This window comes from Sinohyriopsis cumingii, chromosome 17 (genome assembly GCF_028554795.1).
Source record: "Sinohyriopsis cumingii isolate HCF-2022 chromosome 17, ASM2855479v2, whole genome shotgun sequence".
Taxonomy (NCBI): Eukaryota; Metazoa; Mollusca; class Bivalvia; order Unionida; family Unionidae; genus Sinohyriopsis; species Sinohyriopsis cumingii.
The window spans coordinates 103,180,874-103,198,797 of NC_142977.1; the positions used below are offsets into that span (position 1 = coordinate 103,180,874).

Genomic DNA, 17,924 nt, shown 5'->3' on the forward strand with positions numbered 1-17,924 from the left:
CTTAGGGTAAATAATAAACCTATTGATTTGAGGGTCAAAAGGTCATGGTCATTCAGAATGGAAGAAGAACAATTGTTTTTACACAAAAAATTTAGTTACATACATAGAAAATCATTAAATATTTGGCAGGTTTATAATTTGTTGTTCATCATACTCTTGCATCTAAAATAAGAAACCACTTCTTCTTAGTTGACATCTCTGTTGATCTTAGTCATTAGAGTGTCTGCCTCGGATGTGGAAGGTCATGTGTTTGAACCCCAGCCGAGTCATATCAAAGACTCTTTCTCATTTGGCACTCAGCATTAATAGGTTAGTGTTAATACTGGTCAGCCTGGTGTCAGTATAATACTGGGTGGAACATGACGCTACATGTCTGTAGCATGATGCCCTAGTGCTAGACATCACTATAAACTGCCACACTGCAGACATCATAGCAATATGACTGAATTTTTTTTTAAAACTATGTTAAAAATCCAAAACACTTTTTTTTAGTTTTATGTAAAGTTGTTCCTTTATGACAATAATACCTATCAAACTTCTAGAATGGCTGCTTTGATGAAAATTTACAGACATGTCCTGAATGGATGATTGAATCATTATGGGATTTTCATTAAAAAAGAACACTATAGCTGTGTGTAACTTGTTCTGGTTATTGTCTGACCTCCAACATGACACTAAAGTGGTCATCTCAAAATCGTATCACTAATCCTCTTACACAAATGATACAAGGTTTTCAGTAAACAACATTTTGCAAAATGTAATTGGTTCTGAATGAAAAGAGACCACCAGCATATAGTCACATGTGTGAAGCAGTTGGAATTTCAAGCATAAATGACAATTAGGTCAATCAGAGCCATTGGTAGCATTTTTGTAAACTGAGGATGATAATACTAAACAGTATGAATGGATTTTAATCAAACCATGTCCATCTGAAGAATACCTTAAATGATGCCAGGTTAATAATTTCCTTGTTTAGCTTTTCAAAAACTATTTATTGATTGAAACAAACTTGGCATGTGGGTCTGATACAATTAAGTTGAGTGCTCTTCCATCCATGACACCAGGTTCAAACATGTTGGAAAATAATTTTGTTTTAAATTTGGTCTGATGGAGTTTACTAAGAAAATTGGAGATGGTTTCAATGCCTGTTTTTTTTAAAAAATAATTAAAGGATAGAAGAAGCAGATTTATCATCGATTCCTAAGTGCAACCCAAACAACCACCCAAGAGCCTGTCAATGCTGAAGACACATTTCAAACAACCAATCAGGAGGCACCTAACACCTTTTTTGAAATAACCACAGATGCAGAGAACAAATCCAATGTACAGAATGCAACAAATTGAAAAGATTCACGATAAAATCTACACAGACATCAATCACTCGAAGTTAAATTTAGAGCATGATACATGTATACAAGTGACTTAAAATTAATAACAAAGTGGAAATGTGCTAATCTGATGATGGAAGTTGGAATGTGACTACACATGACACATGTCATATGCTTTCATTACTGTTGTTATTCCAGTTATAATAAGAGTAGCAAAATTTAACATTATTTTGTAGAAATAACTCTTGAGGAAATATTTCAGAATGACAAATGACAGCACGTCATTACATCAGTATGTAATTTGATAATGCTGCATTGTAGTGATTTAAGGTTAAGTATTAAAAAAGAATGAGTGCAATTTTAGTAGGAGTCTTTACATCAGCTTGAAATGGGGTGATGGTGATGGTGGTTGTATGTCATTTCTAGTTTGAACTTTGCCATAATTAGAATGCTTCTCTTTCCTTTTTCAGGCCATAACAGAGGCTATACCTGGTATAAAAATTGCTGAGAAAAGAGAAGTTGCATGGTGGATTATTGTGGTTGCAATATTAGGTGGTTTAGTACTTCTGATTGTTCTAGTTGTCCTCTTGTGGAAGGTGAGTCCTTATTTCTCACTCTCTCTCTCCACTAGATCTCTCATTTGTCTCCATTAAGAATGCAGTACAACAAGCAAAACTTTGTTGCTCTAAATTTCCAATCTGTTCTGAAAAATTGTTTTCTTTTCCTTTACATAATTCAAGTAGTAAAAAAAAATGAAAAATCCGTCACAGGCATAGGAATTTATAAAATGTTATTATTTTGGTAGGATTCAAGCCATACTGTGTCAGTCCCTCCCCTATCCCAACCCCCCCAAACCCATTAATGTTATTATTTATCACCTGCCACTTGTGTATAAGAGGTATATAATGTTACCTTTATTTTTGCATCAGATTATTCTTCCTTCCTGCTATTTCAACCTTGACTAGACTATTTTCTTTCGTTTTTCCGTTTCTGTTTTGTGATGTAACCAACATTGAGTAATACTGTTGTTACCGAGTCAACACCTTCTCACTATTTCAGCTTGGGTTCTTCAAGAGAACAAGGCCAGAGGACCAGCTAACCTATTCTGCCAAAGTGGAGAAGAAGAAGGACTATGCTGATGAGTCCGAGTCCTTCATATCCTAGCAATTCTTATTAGCATTCTAGGACTTTTATATAATTATCTTATTTGCATATTCCGCATCTAAAATCATGGAGGTTAAATGATCTAAGAAAAAGAGTTGCCTTAAAATTACTTTTAAAAAAAAAGAAAGAAAGAAGGATAGAAAAGTTAATTTGAAGAAAAAAAGACAGAGGGATAGAAAGAAGTAAAAACTTTTCAGTATCACCATCTTTGATCAATGAGGGCATATATTATGATATAGGACTCAGGAAGGGGGGAAACAAAAAAGATGAAAGAAGATGACTTCATTTAGAAAGTTGCTCAATAATTTTGCCACAGAATTGAGTTTTGTAAACATATAAAGCCACATGTTGTTTACTTGCATATTTAAAAAAAATACATAATGTAGATTAGATGCAGCAGTGAAAAGTACTAAAGCAGTTACACTAGTCACTAGTATTTATGACTTTAAAATCTTTTTAGAAAATACTGAAAAGAAAATGAAAATTATAGGCTTTTTTGTTTTGTACTCTTTATAAGTAACATTTCTTTCATTCAGATGTAATTTGTCCCAAATTTTGCTCATTTCATAATGTCATACATGCCTTTCAGAAAGTTTAGGCATGCAGGAGATTTTGTGGAGTTTTAGGAAATCATTTTTTTTTTACCAAACAGAGATAAAATGCATGAACATTTAATGCCTTTCAATTCAGCACCTATTAAGACATTATCCACTTTTAATTTTCTGCAGAGTAATGTCCCTTTTGATTTGTTTGGTATACACATTTTAATTAGGTTTACATTATTTTGCATACATGTTTTGATATTATGTATTGATGTGGTAAGGTATGATTGCTAATCATTTTGACAAATATTTTTTTTAACACATTCTACAAAAACCTCAAGCCAAACTATGGCATACAATAGGAGGAAAATATATAATTATACTTTTTTAAACATCGTGCCTTTTTGTACTACATTATTTGTTTTGATAGATTATAACAGGTGTGTTTAGTATAGTAAGGTCCATTATAACAGGAATTTTTTGTATATGTACTTTCCTTAAATATAGAGCTGAAAGTGCTGTTAAGAACCATCTAACATCTTTCCATTAATATTGCAGTTCTTGCTTTGTGTTGTAGGCATAGGAATTGTGTACTTCAGAAGGAGGGGGCAATGGTACCTCAGTTGGCAGAGCATTAGGCTTGGATTCCAAGCAACTCTGCTTCAATACCCACCAAAGTTACTCCATGTTAGCTGCCTTAGTATATCCTTGGTGGAAAGGCACTAATCTCCCATTTCCTCCACAAGACATTTCCAGTAATTGAACATGCCAAAAAAAACAACCAATCAACCCTTTTTTACTGCATGAAATATTAAGTACTTGACAGTGTTAGGGTTGAATAGTATCAGACATAATTTTTAACTGCATAATGGCAAAGTTTATTTGATGGTAGACATGCATTTTGATCTAGATATAGATATATTTCTTTAGATATATACTGTGGTATAAATGTCCAGGACATGCAAACATTCCATTAATGTCGTATATTGTTTTATTATATGCATTTAGTACTGACCCTTGGTTACATGTCAAATATTAGTTACTTGTATAAAAGGAAGAAAAGAACAAAACTCTATTTACCTTTTTGATGATAATTCTGACACGTCGGTCGGCATTATTTAGTATCACCATATCTTATTAACTGCATCTTATAAACAAGCTACAAAGTCCAACCTGGTGCAAGTAATTACATAAATTATAGCTTGGTTGTATCTTATTTCTCCATGTCTTTGACATTGTACCCATTCTCTTTTAGCAAATATAATTTCTATTACTAATAATAGTAACAAACTATATTATCTTCCTAAAACCAGTCACAAAGTATAGATCCACATGCTTTTCAGGTTAAGCTTATACATCAAGGAAGGCAGCTAAAATTTAAATAAATGATGGGACCACACAGTAATCTGCCTTGGATACTTGTTTCATTGATGGTGATATTTGATTGTTAAAAATGCTTTTAAAAGCCAATCACCAGTTTTTCCTCAAATAATGTTTCAAGTGGTGGAATATTTTCTCTCATGACAGATAAGGAAAAGAAAATTTAGAAATAATGTTATAATGATTATTTAGCATAGTCGGTTTGGAATAGGAATAGCAGTATCTCTGGAGTTGTGTTTTTCCATCTGATCTCATGTAAATAAGTATGGCTTCAGCCCTCGAAGACATAAGTGTTTTCAGTACTTTGATTTAAAAAGTTGGGGAACTATCTGCTATTGATTCTGTCAGATACTAAGACCTTCCCATCTTTTGACAAAACTGATTAGGTTTCCCCTATTGATTAGGTTTCCCCTATTAATTAGGTTGCCCCTATTGATTAGGTTTCCCCTATTGATTAGGTTGCCCTTGTTAATTAGGTTTCCCCTATTGATTAGGTTGCCCCTATTAATTAGGTTGCCCCTATTGATTAGGTTGCCCTTGTTAATTAGGTTTCCCCTATTGATTAGGTTGCCCCTATTAATTAGGTTGCCCCTATTGATCTTATCCTGATAGAAATATATGGTAGACAGTTAACTACCTACCAGTTTAGACCACCAGGTGTAATGAGGAAAGGTGAACTTGTTAAAGAAGTGGTCTGATTTCATAGAATGAAAAATAACCCTCACAAAAAAACAGCCTGGAATCCTGAAAAGTAAACCTCACAAAAAAAAAAAACAGCCTGGAATCCTGAAAAGTACTTTTGATTAGGAAGTGAACTTACTTGAGCATTTGTTAGGTATGGTCACAAGGAGATGTTTTACTGAATTTCTTTTCCTTTGAATACATGTAAAACATGTTCTGTCATACTTGGGTTGTATGGCTTGTGTTAGATGCAGTATTTGCATATAAAATTATGCCCAATTATTTTTTTCCACATTAGCTTTTCGATTAAATGTACCTGAGGCAACCAGAATGCATTTTTAATTTTTTCAGGGTGGGTTCTGAAATGTTTTCGCCTGAAACAATCATTTCTTTTCTAGTGGTGTTGCCTGCTCCAAAATAATGATGTTCTACATTCATGCCCACTTTCAGTCAGATTTGCTATTAACAAGTATGGTTTGTCTCAGAATACTTTCATTTCGTGCATATGATCTTGTACTAGTAGAATACAGAATATATTCTTCCTCCTTCAAGAGACTAAAAAAGTTGTCAGAAGGAACTAAACACTAGAGCTGTGAAACTGATTGCATGGAAAGCTTTGATAGGAATCTTAGTTAAACTTCATAGTTTATGGGTTATGTAACATGTCAGAGAATTTTCATTTTATGTAGAACCATCTATATGATCTGTCACCATGTCCTATGTTTTGTAATTTAGCTGCTGTATGTTTGGGAGATTCCTTTGTGTTTTTTTCTAGTGTTTTTAACATTTTCATTTCGGTTGTGAATCTTTAACTTTTTTATTTTGCATATTGCAAACAGACCCCATTTGTATGCATAAATATATACGTATGTATATTCGTTTATACATTATTATCAAATTATTTTTTATCTTTTAATCATTTGGTTAGGGATGTTCCATTAAAACATACATGGTACCCAGGGAAGGCACCTTTAAAGTGGGGTACTCGCCCATAGATGCAATTTAGAATTTTCTTGTCATTTTAATATGAAGTCAGTAAAATCAATGAACCCTAGCACATATTTTTTTTAAATGCCTTTCCTGGGTACCATTTATGTTTCAGTGAAACAGCCCTTATCGAATGTCCAGATAACTAGCTCCATTTTGTATGCATAAATATAAACACACCTTTATTCATGTATACATTAAGTGTTATGTGATTAGTTTTTAATTGTGGTCTCATTAATTAACCCTTGATAACCTGTACTTTCCAATGGGGGAACAGAAAAAGACATACGTTGCTCAGGTTTTATTTGTCTTATAGCTGGCTGCTATAACAAGAAAGTATTGAAAGTATGTCTGCTCAAGGACACTTAATTAAGCTATAACCATCCTGACATTAAGCTGTATTTAAGCTATAACCATACTGACTTTAAGCAGCACTTAATCAAGCCATAACCATCCTGACTTTCAGCTGTATTTAAGCCATAACCATCCTGACTTTAAGTTGTATTTAAGCCATAACCATCCTGACTTTAAGCTGTATTTAAGCCATAACCATCCTGACATTAGGCTGCATTTCCTCCCAAAATCATTTTTAAACAATTTCAAACTTAGATGATGATCATGTTTTTGATAACTCGGAATAATCTAAAAGTGACCGACTTACCGACAAGATTCACCCATATCATGTAGAGCAATAGTTTCAGTTTTTTGGGTAACACTGGGATAGTTGATTAAGAATTCTGAACTGTGGTATATTTTTGTGAATCTCAATTTTTGTGGTTTTGTAAATAATAAAAAAGGACACTTTCAGATGTCATGGATTTACTTGTTATGGTTTGCGTATTTGTTAGTATTTAATTTTATCAATTAACATCTATAAATACACCCCCCCAAAAGAGTACATAAAAAGAAAATTATGACAACAACAAACAATGGCTGCTTCAGTTGATGATCACAAATCAAACACCTGTCAAGGTTAATCGCTAACACTTAACATCAAATGGAGTCGATGCAGCCAACAACATGAAGCTAATCAGATATTAAAAGTACATTTGTATGATCTTTTCCATTAAAAGCTGTCTTTAAAGTTGCACCATCATTTACTTTCTGATAGCTATAGCATTAACACAATGGCTGAAGAGTTGTAAAATTCTTCTTAGATCATAATCAGTCTGGATAGTGTCATCATTCCACATTTGAACCAAACATATGACCATCTGCTGCTTGCTCCATTCAGTTAGGAACCAATGTCGACATTTGTGCATCTAATTGCAAAGATGCAGACTAAATTGAAAAACAATGGAATCACCTCTTTGTTTAGCCTGCCCTGTGTACAATTCAACTTCATCCACTAGACTGAATGGATAATTCCAGCTCACACAGAGAGCGTGCATGATTAAAATGAGACCTGCTTTCACGAAGATGTAACATTTTCAGTTTCCTGTTCTTTATTTCCTTTTCAGTATTTACAGTGTCTGAATAGAATGTGATTTTTCTTATTTCATTCTATCCATAATTATCTCACAACATATCAGTTTAAGGCATGAGTGGAAATTACAGCTACCAGATACCATGGGTATTTAAACGATATAAAATACTTTATAATTTTTTTCTTAAATAGTTAAAATGAAACAAACACATGTACAAGGTACTATTTGTTCCCAGATGAAGGAAATGATGTTGATTTATCAAATATCTTTGTTTATCTCTAGGAATGAAACGGCAATAAAAACAAAAGAGGGCAGTTGGGGGAGGTGCTTCTTTATTTTATGGGGCTAATATTTCCTTTGGTTTTTAAATTTGTGGTTCAGGGCAACAACAAAATACATGAAAATTGGTAAGTATGAAAATTAGTGAAAATACAGTAGTATTCATTACACACAGTGACAGATTGATTTTTTGAAAACTAAACTAGCTTTGTTCGGATTGTAAAACATGCAGTGTTCAGATGATTGCTCTGATTTTCATTGGGTTTGTTACAGTTTATAAGGTCAAACAGATTTTAGATTTCGGCACAAAGTGTCTGATACCAACACACTGGGAATGCTTGATACTCTTTTGTGAATTCTTATGTTAATTTTGGGAGTGACCTGTATCAAGTTGCATGTGCAAAACTGACCTTTTGACAGTTAATTATGTGTACTTGATGAGCTCAGGGAAATCATCCTAGCTCATTTACACGTTAGTTTGTTATTATGCTTTGGTGCAGGCCCCATTTTGGAACAGGACCACCCCTCCTCTTTTTGTCTCACATCTGGTTAGATTTTATTCAAATTTTAATCCATCATTCTTGATTAGGATGGCCGGCCACAAAACTATGCTGTGTCATTACCTCAATTTTCAACTTTTTGGGTGAGGAATGCAGCTTTAAGAAAAAGGTTCAAATGCTCATATATTTATTTTAAAAAATTAAATATTTCCAACATGCGGCAAATCTTTCAAAGAAGAAAAATTGGATTTTATTACAAATTCCCAGAAAACAACTTTTTCTTCATTTTAAAAAATTAATAACAAAATAGTAGAAACTGCTTTCTTGAATGCACATTTTGAAGTATATGTGCTCAACCAAAATTTGACTCATGATGTACTTGACAGCAGTTATGCGGCTTTCTTTGCAAACAGGTTGATTAAGCTAGACATCAGACTTTTCCATCATGTTTGATCTGTTCTCCTAGAAACACCTCATTAACTATTAAAATTCATTTACACCTATAATTTTATATATTACATAATATTTGCCAAAACATCTTCATATTAAGTATTTACATTTATTCATATACATCAACTTATATTTACTGAAATTGCATTCATATTCCTTACAAAATTGTAGTAATGAAGCAGTCTGTGTGAGATCATGAAAATGTTTGATTAAAATGGACCACCTTAGAGGCTTGTCTCAGTGTTCCACAGTTGCTAAACAATAACGAGCCCAAATTAATATTATACTTTATCCAACAAAGTCACCAGAGTTCAGAATCGTGAAAAATACCAGTTATACAGTACGTTCACTATTTATTACATTTTGTTAAATGACACAAGTCCTAAATACTTGTTCTGCACTGTTCTATATCACAATCTAGACTATACAGATTTTATTACATGCAGTGCATAACAAAGTTATCAAACAATGATTCCTTTATTACATGATACAGGATTTATGTATCATCAAATTTCAACCTGTGCTCATTTTGTCTTGTAGTTTTCATCACATTATTATTACTGTTTTCATTTCATAATTCTTTACACCATGTATTTTCATAATCATTGAATATGTTATTATCTTAATGTAAACTTGTTTATTTGGGTACAGCTGCTGCTTTGTGCCTGCTTGAGATTTACTCTCCACAATGTATATAGCATAGCATAGCAATGTAGGACGTAGCTGCTTAGTTTTCATAGCACTAGCCATTCCCACCCACTGTGTAGGCTGACAAAGTAGATCATAGGAAATGCTGATAGAAGTCTTGTATATTTGCCCTATCATAGTTCACTGGACGTGTCTGATCAATTTATTTGAAAGTGGAAATAATAAAAGTGATAATAATTATAATAATAATAGTATACTTTATTTAAAGATGGTAGCTTGTGTAGTGATTGAATATTTTTCAGTATCATTGAAGAGAATCTTAAAATTCAAAGTTTATAAATTGTTTGAATGTCAAAGATATAATAGCATGAGTGTATCATAAGAGATGGACACTACTTTACCATACTTTTTGTTGCATAGAGAATTTTTGTTTTTGTAGGTTTAGGTGCCATATCAGAAGAAAATATATTTTATAATTTTCACAGACTATAAATTTGTTAATTCTGATTACTAGCCATGCATTGTATGTTCTGAAGAAAAGATTATTATAGCTCATTGGTCAGATGTCATTTTAAACTTTTTTGGAAAATACATTGATTTCCTTTTAAGGCCAGTATAAGAGGGGTGGTGAATCACAAATGTGATTTAAAAATAACGTGCAACATAGATGCAGTTAGATAAAACTTGTGTTATTGTCATTAAAAACAATTAAACATATGTTTTCATACATTTTAGTAATATTTCAGTGTTCATTTTCTGTAACTAGTTGGAAATTTGAACACTAGTGTTTAAGAATCATTAGGCATTCAAAATTTACTCATTCTTGCTAGGCATTTGTTTTCCACAGCATTTTTTTTTATGATGGCTTTCTTCAGAATGCCTTGAGTGACTACTGTCCAAATGTGCTGCTTTTACATTAAAAGCACTGTTTACAAAGGAAGTCACATGATCACAGATTAAACGCACTGTTTACAAAGGAAGTCACATGATCAGCCAGTCTGGTACTTAGTCTATTAGATTTCATAATCTATTATAGTGATGGCAAAAAGGCCATAATCTCACATTAACTTCAGCTAAACAACACGACTCTTCTCAGCTGTTGAATTTGTTATCTTGACAATTATCAGTAGTAATAATAGTAATTACCAAAGTAATTACAATTTAGGTATGCAAAGCAGTTAGGCTAATTGGATTGATAGCTTGCCACTTCGATGTATCGAAATCAAGTAAGCTACTTTATCTGTGTGCTGAAATAAATGTCATTGGCAATTTTGAAATAAAAAAAAAAATGATCACGAGATTTGTCCATCTTTAAAACTTGAATATGAATCCACTTAGAAATAAATTGTACTTTCTCATAATATGCTGGCCATGTCAAACGGATGGCCATTAAAGAAGGGTCATTTGAAACAGAAAGGATTGATTTTGCTTATTTCTGGGAGGGATGGGGTTCAAGAGAGGGCCAATGTATATATTTCATCTATACACTGTATCTATTCCAGAAGGTACTAAAAAGGGCACTGGTATTAAGTTGTTACAAGCTATGCTACAAGTTGATGTTTGTTGAGCAGCCATCTGTTTATAAAAGACCTATTTTAAACTAAGCCTTTGAATATATTTGATGAAATATATTATGTATCACGAACTTCAAATGTTTCACAACCAGTAATTTATCAACAGTGTAATGTATCTTTACTGCCAGATATAGAGCCACTCCATGATTGTGTATTTAATTTTTTTAACTTTTTAAATACATATTTTTGGGAGTAGCAGGCTTTCCTATGATGTACATTTGCCAGCCCTTTAGTTCTATTCATGTATATCTGTACATAAAATCGATGAACAATAAATGATGTGTATAGATTTTATTAAATATTTTAAGATTATTTCCTGTAAATGCTGAATACATGTACATAGATAGGCATTCCTGTTGAAGACAGAATTGCATCCATCTTGATTTTACTTCGTTTATTCCCCATATTTTTTGCAATTATATCTATTAAAAATTGTCTAGTATAATCAAATGACATGGATCAATATACGTTTTGTTCTGTGGCATGCTTAATGAGAAGCATGCATTTTGAAGAATGTACCATACAGTGAGTGGTAAATGAATCTATTGTAGGAAAGACCTAATGACTGCTACATACATAATTTATTTTATAAACGATCATTCAGTTAAATTTATGTTTTGACAAACTCTTTGTCTTCATTTTGTGCAAATTACATTGTCAGTAGTATTTGAAATTACACTGAAAGGCTTGCTAAGTCTTTTTGACAAATCTTAGTCCCTAGAGTTAGATTTCCATATAGTGCACAGACTTGTTGGAAAATGTCTTTTTTTTTAAAAAAACATTTTTTTTGTGGGGGGACTTGCAGAATATGAACAGTCAGTGTTCAATTTGCATTCCATCAGACTTCTGTCAGGCATGTACTACCTTTTTATAATCAGAAGAAACAAGAAAAATCACTTTGAATTCTTCTTCAAAATAATATAACAAAATCACTAAGACTTTATAAGTATGTTGTCAAACACCTCTCCACCAGTCACATGTTTAAAGAATGCAGTGTGAACTAATCACAGAAAGTAAATATGCAACAAGTTAGGTACATGTTGAAATAAGACTTAAGTGAAATTTAAATAAAGAAAACATCAATTTTAGTATTTGTTTATGTTGAAGATTGTGCTTGCTTGCTTGTATTGAAAAGCCTGAGTATGGAATGAAGTATTCTTCAAGGTATATTGTATGGTGTGGCCTGAGTTATTATATCAGGAAGTGTCTACTAGCTATATTCTTTTATATATATATATATATATATATATATATATATATATATATATATATATATATATATATATATATAGACACACACACAGTTAATAAAACGCCAGTCATTAAAACTTGTCCAGGAATATTAGTGTTTCTCCTCTCTTAGTTGTAGTGTAAAAATATTAATATTTATAACTATGGCATTAAAGTTCTACTGCAGTATGAACATTATATTTGGATACTGACATCAAATAAATATTATATAATGCAATAATAAGAGAATTTGATATTTCTTATTTGTACTGCTTGTATCAAAGACCCGTAATCATTCACAATTGGCATTATAAATAACTTTTCATTTTATTCATGATTCCTAATTACAATACGTAATGCTTTAATAAATAATTGAATAACTGTTACATAATTCTCCTTTTCTGTTAGTTCATCTGTCAGAATCTGCATTAACTGATCTCAGTATGGGTCAGTGTTTAAGTCCTAAATATTAGTCACCTTTTCCATCTTTCTGTCTGTCTGTCTGTCTGTCCAATTTTATTGTGTCTAGCAGAGCTCTGCAATCCTTTAACATATGTCGGTATCAATAGAGAAGGGAAGTGAACTTCCATACCATTAACATAATTTAGTATCAGTAGAGAAGTGAAGTGAACTGCCATACCTTTGACATAATTCAGTATCAATAGAGAAGTGAAGTGAACTGCCATATCTTTAACATAATTTATTATCAACAGAGAAGTGAAGTGAACTTCCATACCTTTGACATAATTTAGTACCAGTAAAGAAGTGAAGTGAACTGCCATACCTTTGACATAATTTAGTATCAGTAGAGAAGTGAAGTGAACTGCCATACCTTTGACATAATTTGGTACCAGTAGAGAAGTGAAGTGAACTGCCATACCTTTGACATAATTCAGTATCAATAGAGAAGTGAAGTGAACTTCCATACCTTTAACATAATTCAGTATTATTAGAGAAGTGAAGTGAACTGTCATACCTTTAACATAATTTAGTACCAGTAGAGAAGTGAAGTGAACTGCCATACCTTTAACATAATTTAGTGCCATTAGAGAAGTGAAGTGAACTGCCGATCCTTTAAAATAATAAAGTTCCATTAAATGAGTGAAGTGAACTGTATTTCTTTAACATAATTTACTGCCTTTAAGTAGGTTAGCTGCCATCCCTTATCATAATTTACTGCCATTAAGTGAGTGGCCTGCCATCCCTGCAATGTAATTCAGTGCCATTAAGTGAGTGGCCTGCCATCCCTGTAATATAATTCAGTGCCATTAAGTGAGTGGCCTGCCATCCCTGCAGTGTAATTCAGTGCCATTAAGTGAGTGGTCTGCCATCCCTGTAATATAATTCAGTGCCATTAAGTGAGTGGCCTGCCATCCCTGCAATGTAATTCACTGCCATTAAGTGAGTGGCCTGCCATCCCTGTAATATAATTCAGTGTCATTAAGTAAGTTAACAGCCATCCATAACTTACTACCATGACATATGTGAGCTGCCATCTTTTTAACAAAATTTACTGCCATTAAGTAGGCAAGCTGCCATCTCTATAGCATAATTCTGTATCATGAAGTAGGCAAGCTGCCATCCATAATTTACTGCCATTAAGTAGGGAAATCGCTATCACATTAACAAAATTCAGTGCCATTAAGTAGGCAAGCTGTCATCCCTAAAATATTATTCGGCGCCATTATGAAGGCAAGCTGTCGTCCCTAAAACATAATTCACTGCCACTAAGTAGGCAAGTTGTCATCCCTAAAACAATTCACTGCCATTAAATAGGCAAGCTGTCATCCCTAAAACATAATTCACTGCCATTAAGTCGGCAAGCTGTCATCTCTAAAACATAATTCACTGCCATTAAGTAGGCAAGCTGTCATCCCTAAAACATAATTCACTGCCATTAAGTAGGCAAGATGTCATCCCTATAACAATCCACTGCCATTAAGTAGGTGACCTGCCATCTCTATAGCATAATTCTGTGTCATGAAGTAGGCAAGCTGCCATCCATAATTTACTGCCATTAAGTAGGGAAAGCACTATTACATTAACAAAATTCAGTGCCAATTAGTAGGCAAGCTGTTATCCCTAAAATATTATTCAGCGCCATTATGTAGGCAAGCTGTCATCACTAAAACATAATTCACTGCCATTAAGTAGGCAAGCTGTCATCCCTAAAACATAATTCACTGCCATTAAGTAGGCAAGCTGTCATCCCTAAAACATAATTCACTGCCATTTTGTAGGCAAGTTGTCATCCCTAAAACAATTCACTGCCATTAAGTCAGCAAGCTGTCATCCCTAAAACATAATTCACTGCCACTAAGTAGGCAAGTTGTCATCCCTAAAACAATTCACTGCCATTAAGTAGGCAAGCTGTCATCCCTAAAACATAATTCACTGCCATTAAGTCGGCAAGCTGTCATCTCTAAAACATAATTCACTGCCATTTTGTAGGCAAGATGTCATCCCTATAACATAATTCACTGCCATTAAGTAGGCAAGCTGTCATCCATATAACATAATTCAGTCCTATTAAGTAGGCAAGCTGTCATCTCTAAAACATAATTGAGTCCCATTAAGTAGGCAAGCTGTCATCCCTATAACATAATTCACTGCCATTAAGTAGGCAAGCTGTCATCCCTAAAACATAATTCACTGCCATTTTGTAGGCAAGATGTCATCCCTATAACATAATTCACTGCCATTAAGTAGGCAAGCTGTCATCCATATAACATAATTCAGTCCTATTAAGTAGGCAAGCTGTCATCCCTAAAACATAATTCAGTCCTATTAAGTAGGCAAGTTGTCATCCCTAAAACAATTCACTGCCATTAAGTAGGCAAGCTGTCATCCCTAAAACATAATTCACTGCCATTAAGTCGGCAAGCTGTCATCTCTAAAACATAATTCACTGCCATTTTGTAGGCAAGATGTCATCCCTATAAAATAATTCACTGCCATTAAGTAGGCAAGCTGTCATCCATATAACAATTCAGTCCTATTAAGTAGGCAAGCTGTCATCCCTAAAACATAATTCACTGCCATTAAGTCGGCAAGCTGTCATCCCTAAAACATAATTCACTGTCATTTTGTAGGCAAGTTGTCATCCCTAAAACAATTCACTGCCATTAAGTAGGCAAGCTGTCATCCCTAAAACATAATTCACTGCCATTAAGTCGGCAAGCTGTCATCCCTAAAACATAATTCACTGCCGTTAAGTAGGCAAGATGTCATCCCTATAACATAATCCACTGCCATTAAGTAGGTGACCTGCCATCTCTATAGCATAATTCTGTGTCATGAAGTAGGCAAGCTGTCATCCATAATTTACTGCCATTAAGTAGGGAAAGCACTATTACATTAACAAAATTCAGTGCCATTAAGTAGGCAAGCTGTCATCCCTAAAATATTATTCAGCGCCATTATGTAGGCAAGCTGTCATCACTAAAACATAATTCACTGCCATTAAGTAGGCAAGCTGTCATCCCTAAAACATAATTCACTGCCATTAAGTAGGCAAGCTGTCATTGTGTAGGCAAGATGTCATCCCTATAACATAATTAACTGCCATTAAGTAGGCAAGCTGTCATCCATATAACATAATTCAGTCCTATTAAGTAGGCAAGCTGTCATCCCAGTAACATAATTCAGTCCCATTAAGTAGGCAAGCTGTCATCCCTATAACATAATTCAGTCCGATTAAGTAGTCAAGCTGTCATCCCTATAACAATTCAGTGCCATTAAGTAGGCAAGCTGTCATCCCTAAAACATAATTCACTGCCATTAAGTAGGCAAGCTGTCATCCCTTAAACATAATTCAGTGCCATTAAGTAGGCGAGCTGTCATCCCTAAAACATAATTCACTGACATTAAGTAGGGAAGCTGTCATCCCTATAACATAATTCAGTGCCTTTATGTAGGCAAGCTGTCATCCCAGTAACATAATTCAGTGCCATTAAACAGGCAAGGTGTCATCCCTATAGCATAATTCAGTGCTATTAAGTTGGTGAACTGAACTGTATTTCTTGAATATAATTTAGAGCCATTAAGTAGTTGAAATGAACTGTCATCACTTTAACATAATTCAGTACCATTAAGTTATTGTATTATTAGCATTACCTGTATTTTATCAGTTAAGTCGTGTTGTTCTGTATACCTTCTACAGTAGGATTATGATGTTCCTTTGAATGTTTTAGAGTCCTCCTGAATTTATTTTATTTCTCCATGACACTCCCCAAAATGTGTATCCCACTGCATACCCTCTGTTCAGTTGGTTGCAAAAATTAACAAATAGTCGGTTCTCATATGCTCTTTCCTTTACAAATTGCAAGTTTTGTACAGCAGCAGAAACAAGTTATACATCTGTTTTTGAACAATTCTTGTGCATCTAAAAAAAATATTTTCGTCAGCTATTTCCCCTTTAAATATGTTCCCGATCACATTAACTACCTCTCAAATCCATCCCTTCCAAAAAAGAATATGGCATATAGACAAAGGGCAGTAACTCTTGCCCATTACCTCTCCTTGCTGCAGGTTTTGCTAGTTTTATGCTTTCCCTCTAGTGCTGGGAATAAAGTACGGAAGGCCTTCTGAAATTCTTATGAATTTCTCCATGATTTTCAACCATCCATCCAGAATTTTGGTATTATAGTGTGTAGTGGATTCTACTACAGGTGGCACTCATTATTTTTTTAAAACATTTTTTCAACATTTATGTGAATTTCATCGCAGTTGTATGCTTATTTTGACCTTTGCTCCAACATAGCTGATGCATGTTGTTGTTGTTGTGTTGTTGCATCTTCTTAACACCTTTGACTTGTAATTTTTTTAAGTTTTCACTCTTGTCTTTTCCCTTTCAGCAATGACAATGAAAGATACCACATATAGAAAGATCAAAGACACATTGATAAATCCCTCAGTTGCATCATATGTACATCATCCACAACATGCAGTGGCTGCACACTTTGGTTAGAACTTAGATGATCTGCAGTCTTACATAAGAGTGTGAAGAACAGAGAGACAAAGGTGATTATTCGATCCAGGATGGAATCAATTACAATCTTAATGAGTGAAGTTCCTGCTTTCCCGTCCTTGCCACCAAAAATGAGCCTTATGACACCAACTGTTGCCATTCAGCCAGACTGGAGGAGCATTGTACTGTGTCTTTGCTGTCATTGCATTTTTCTATGCTGCTGCTTGAACTACCAATGCAGGAGACGATGATGCCCTTATTAAATTTGGTGAAAATTTTGTATTTATGTATATCACCTGCCTCCACAGATAATTTTAACATTATGAATAGTGCATCCCTCCCCATTTCTAAGAAACCCAGTGGTCATAAGTCCCCTCCACCACAGCCTCTGTATGTCCTAGCATGTTCTTCAGGCCTGTATTTCCAGGCACATGCGGTTTTTACCGGATCTTAATACTCCATTCCTTCATACCATACAATCCCAACTAGCCCATCCAGCTGTCCGGTCAACCATGCTTAGTGTCCTGTGACCATAGATCAGTCACTTGGCTAACTCGTCTCAAACACAGGCATATGGATCTGTACAGTGTGGAAAATGTGTGGACATCTTACTGATAGATCCATTTGTTTTACTACGTCCTTGGTACGGCTGGTGCTGGAGCCCACCAAACCACCGTCTATGTGTTTGACACCCGTAACGACCGTTCAGCCAGCGAGGCAATAGTCCATGATGGTATAACGAATCAGTTTTATACTTCCATCTAG

The 17,924-nt window shown here is 34.1% G+C and overlaps 1 protein-coding gene across 3 annotated transcripts in view; it reads left to right on the forward strand.

The window, feature by feature from the left end:
- Positions 1-12,581, forward strand: part of LOC149779581 (integrin alpha-PS1-like) — a 169,138-nt gene extending 156,557 nt beyond the window's left edge. For all 3 annotated transcript variants that reach the window (XM_089940326.1, XM_089940327.1, XM_089940328.1), the window contains 2 exons: positions 1,799-1,924; positions 2,388-12,581. In XM_089940326.1, the coding sequence (XP_089796452.1) occupies positions 1,799-1,924; positions 2,388-2,492 (231 nt within the window). In that variant the 3' untranslated portion in view covers positions 2,493-12,581. The remainder of the gene's footprint in view (positions 1-1,798; positions 1,925-2,387) is intronic.
- The last annotated feature ends 5,343 nt before the right edge of the window (positions 12,582-17,924 follow it).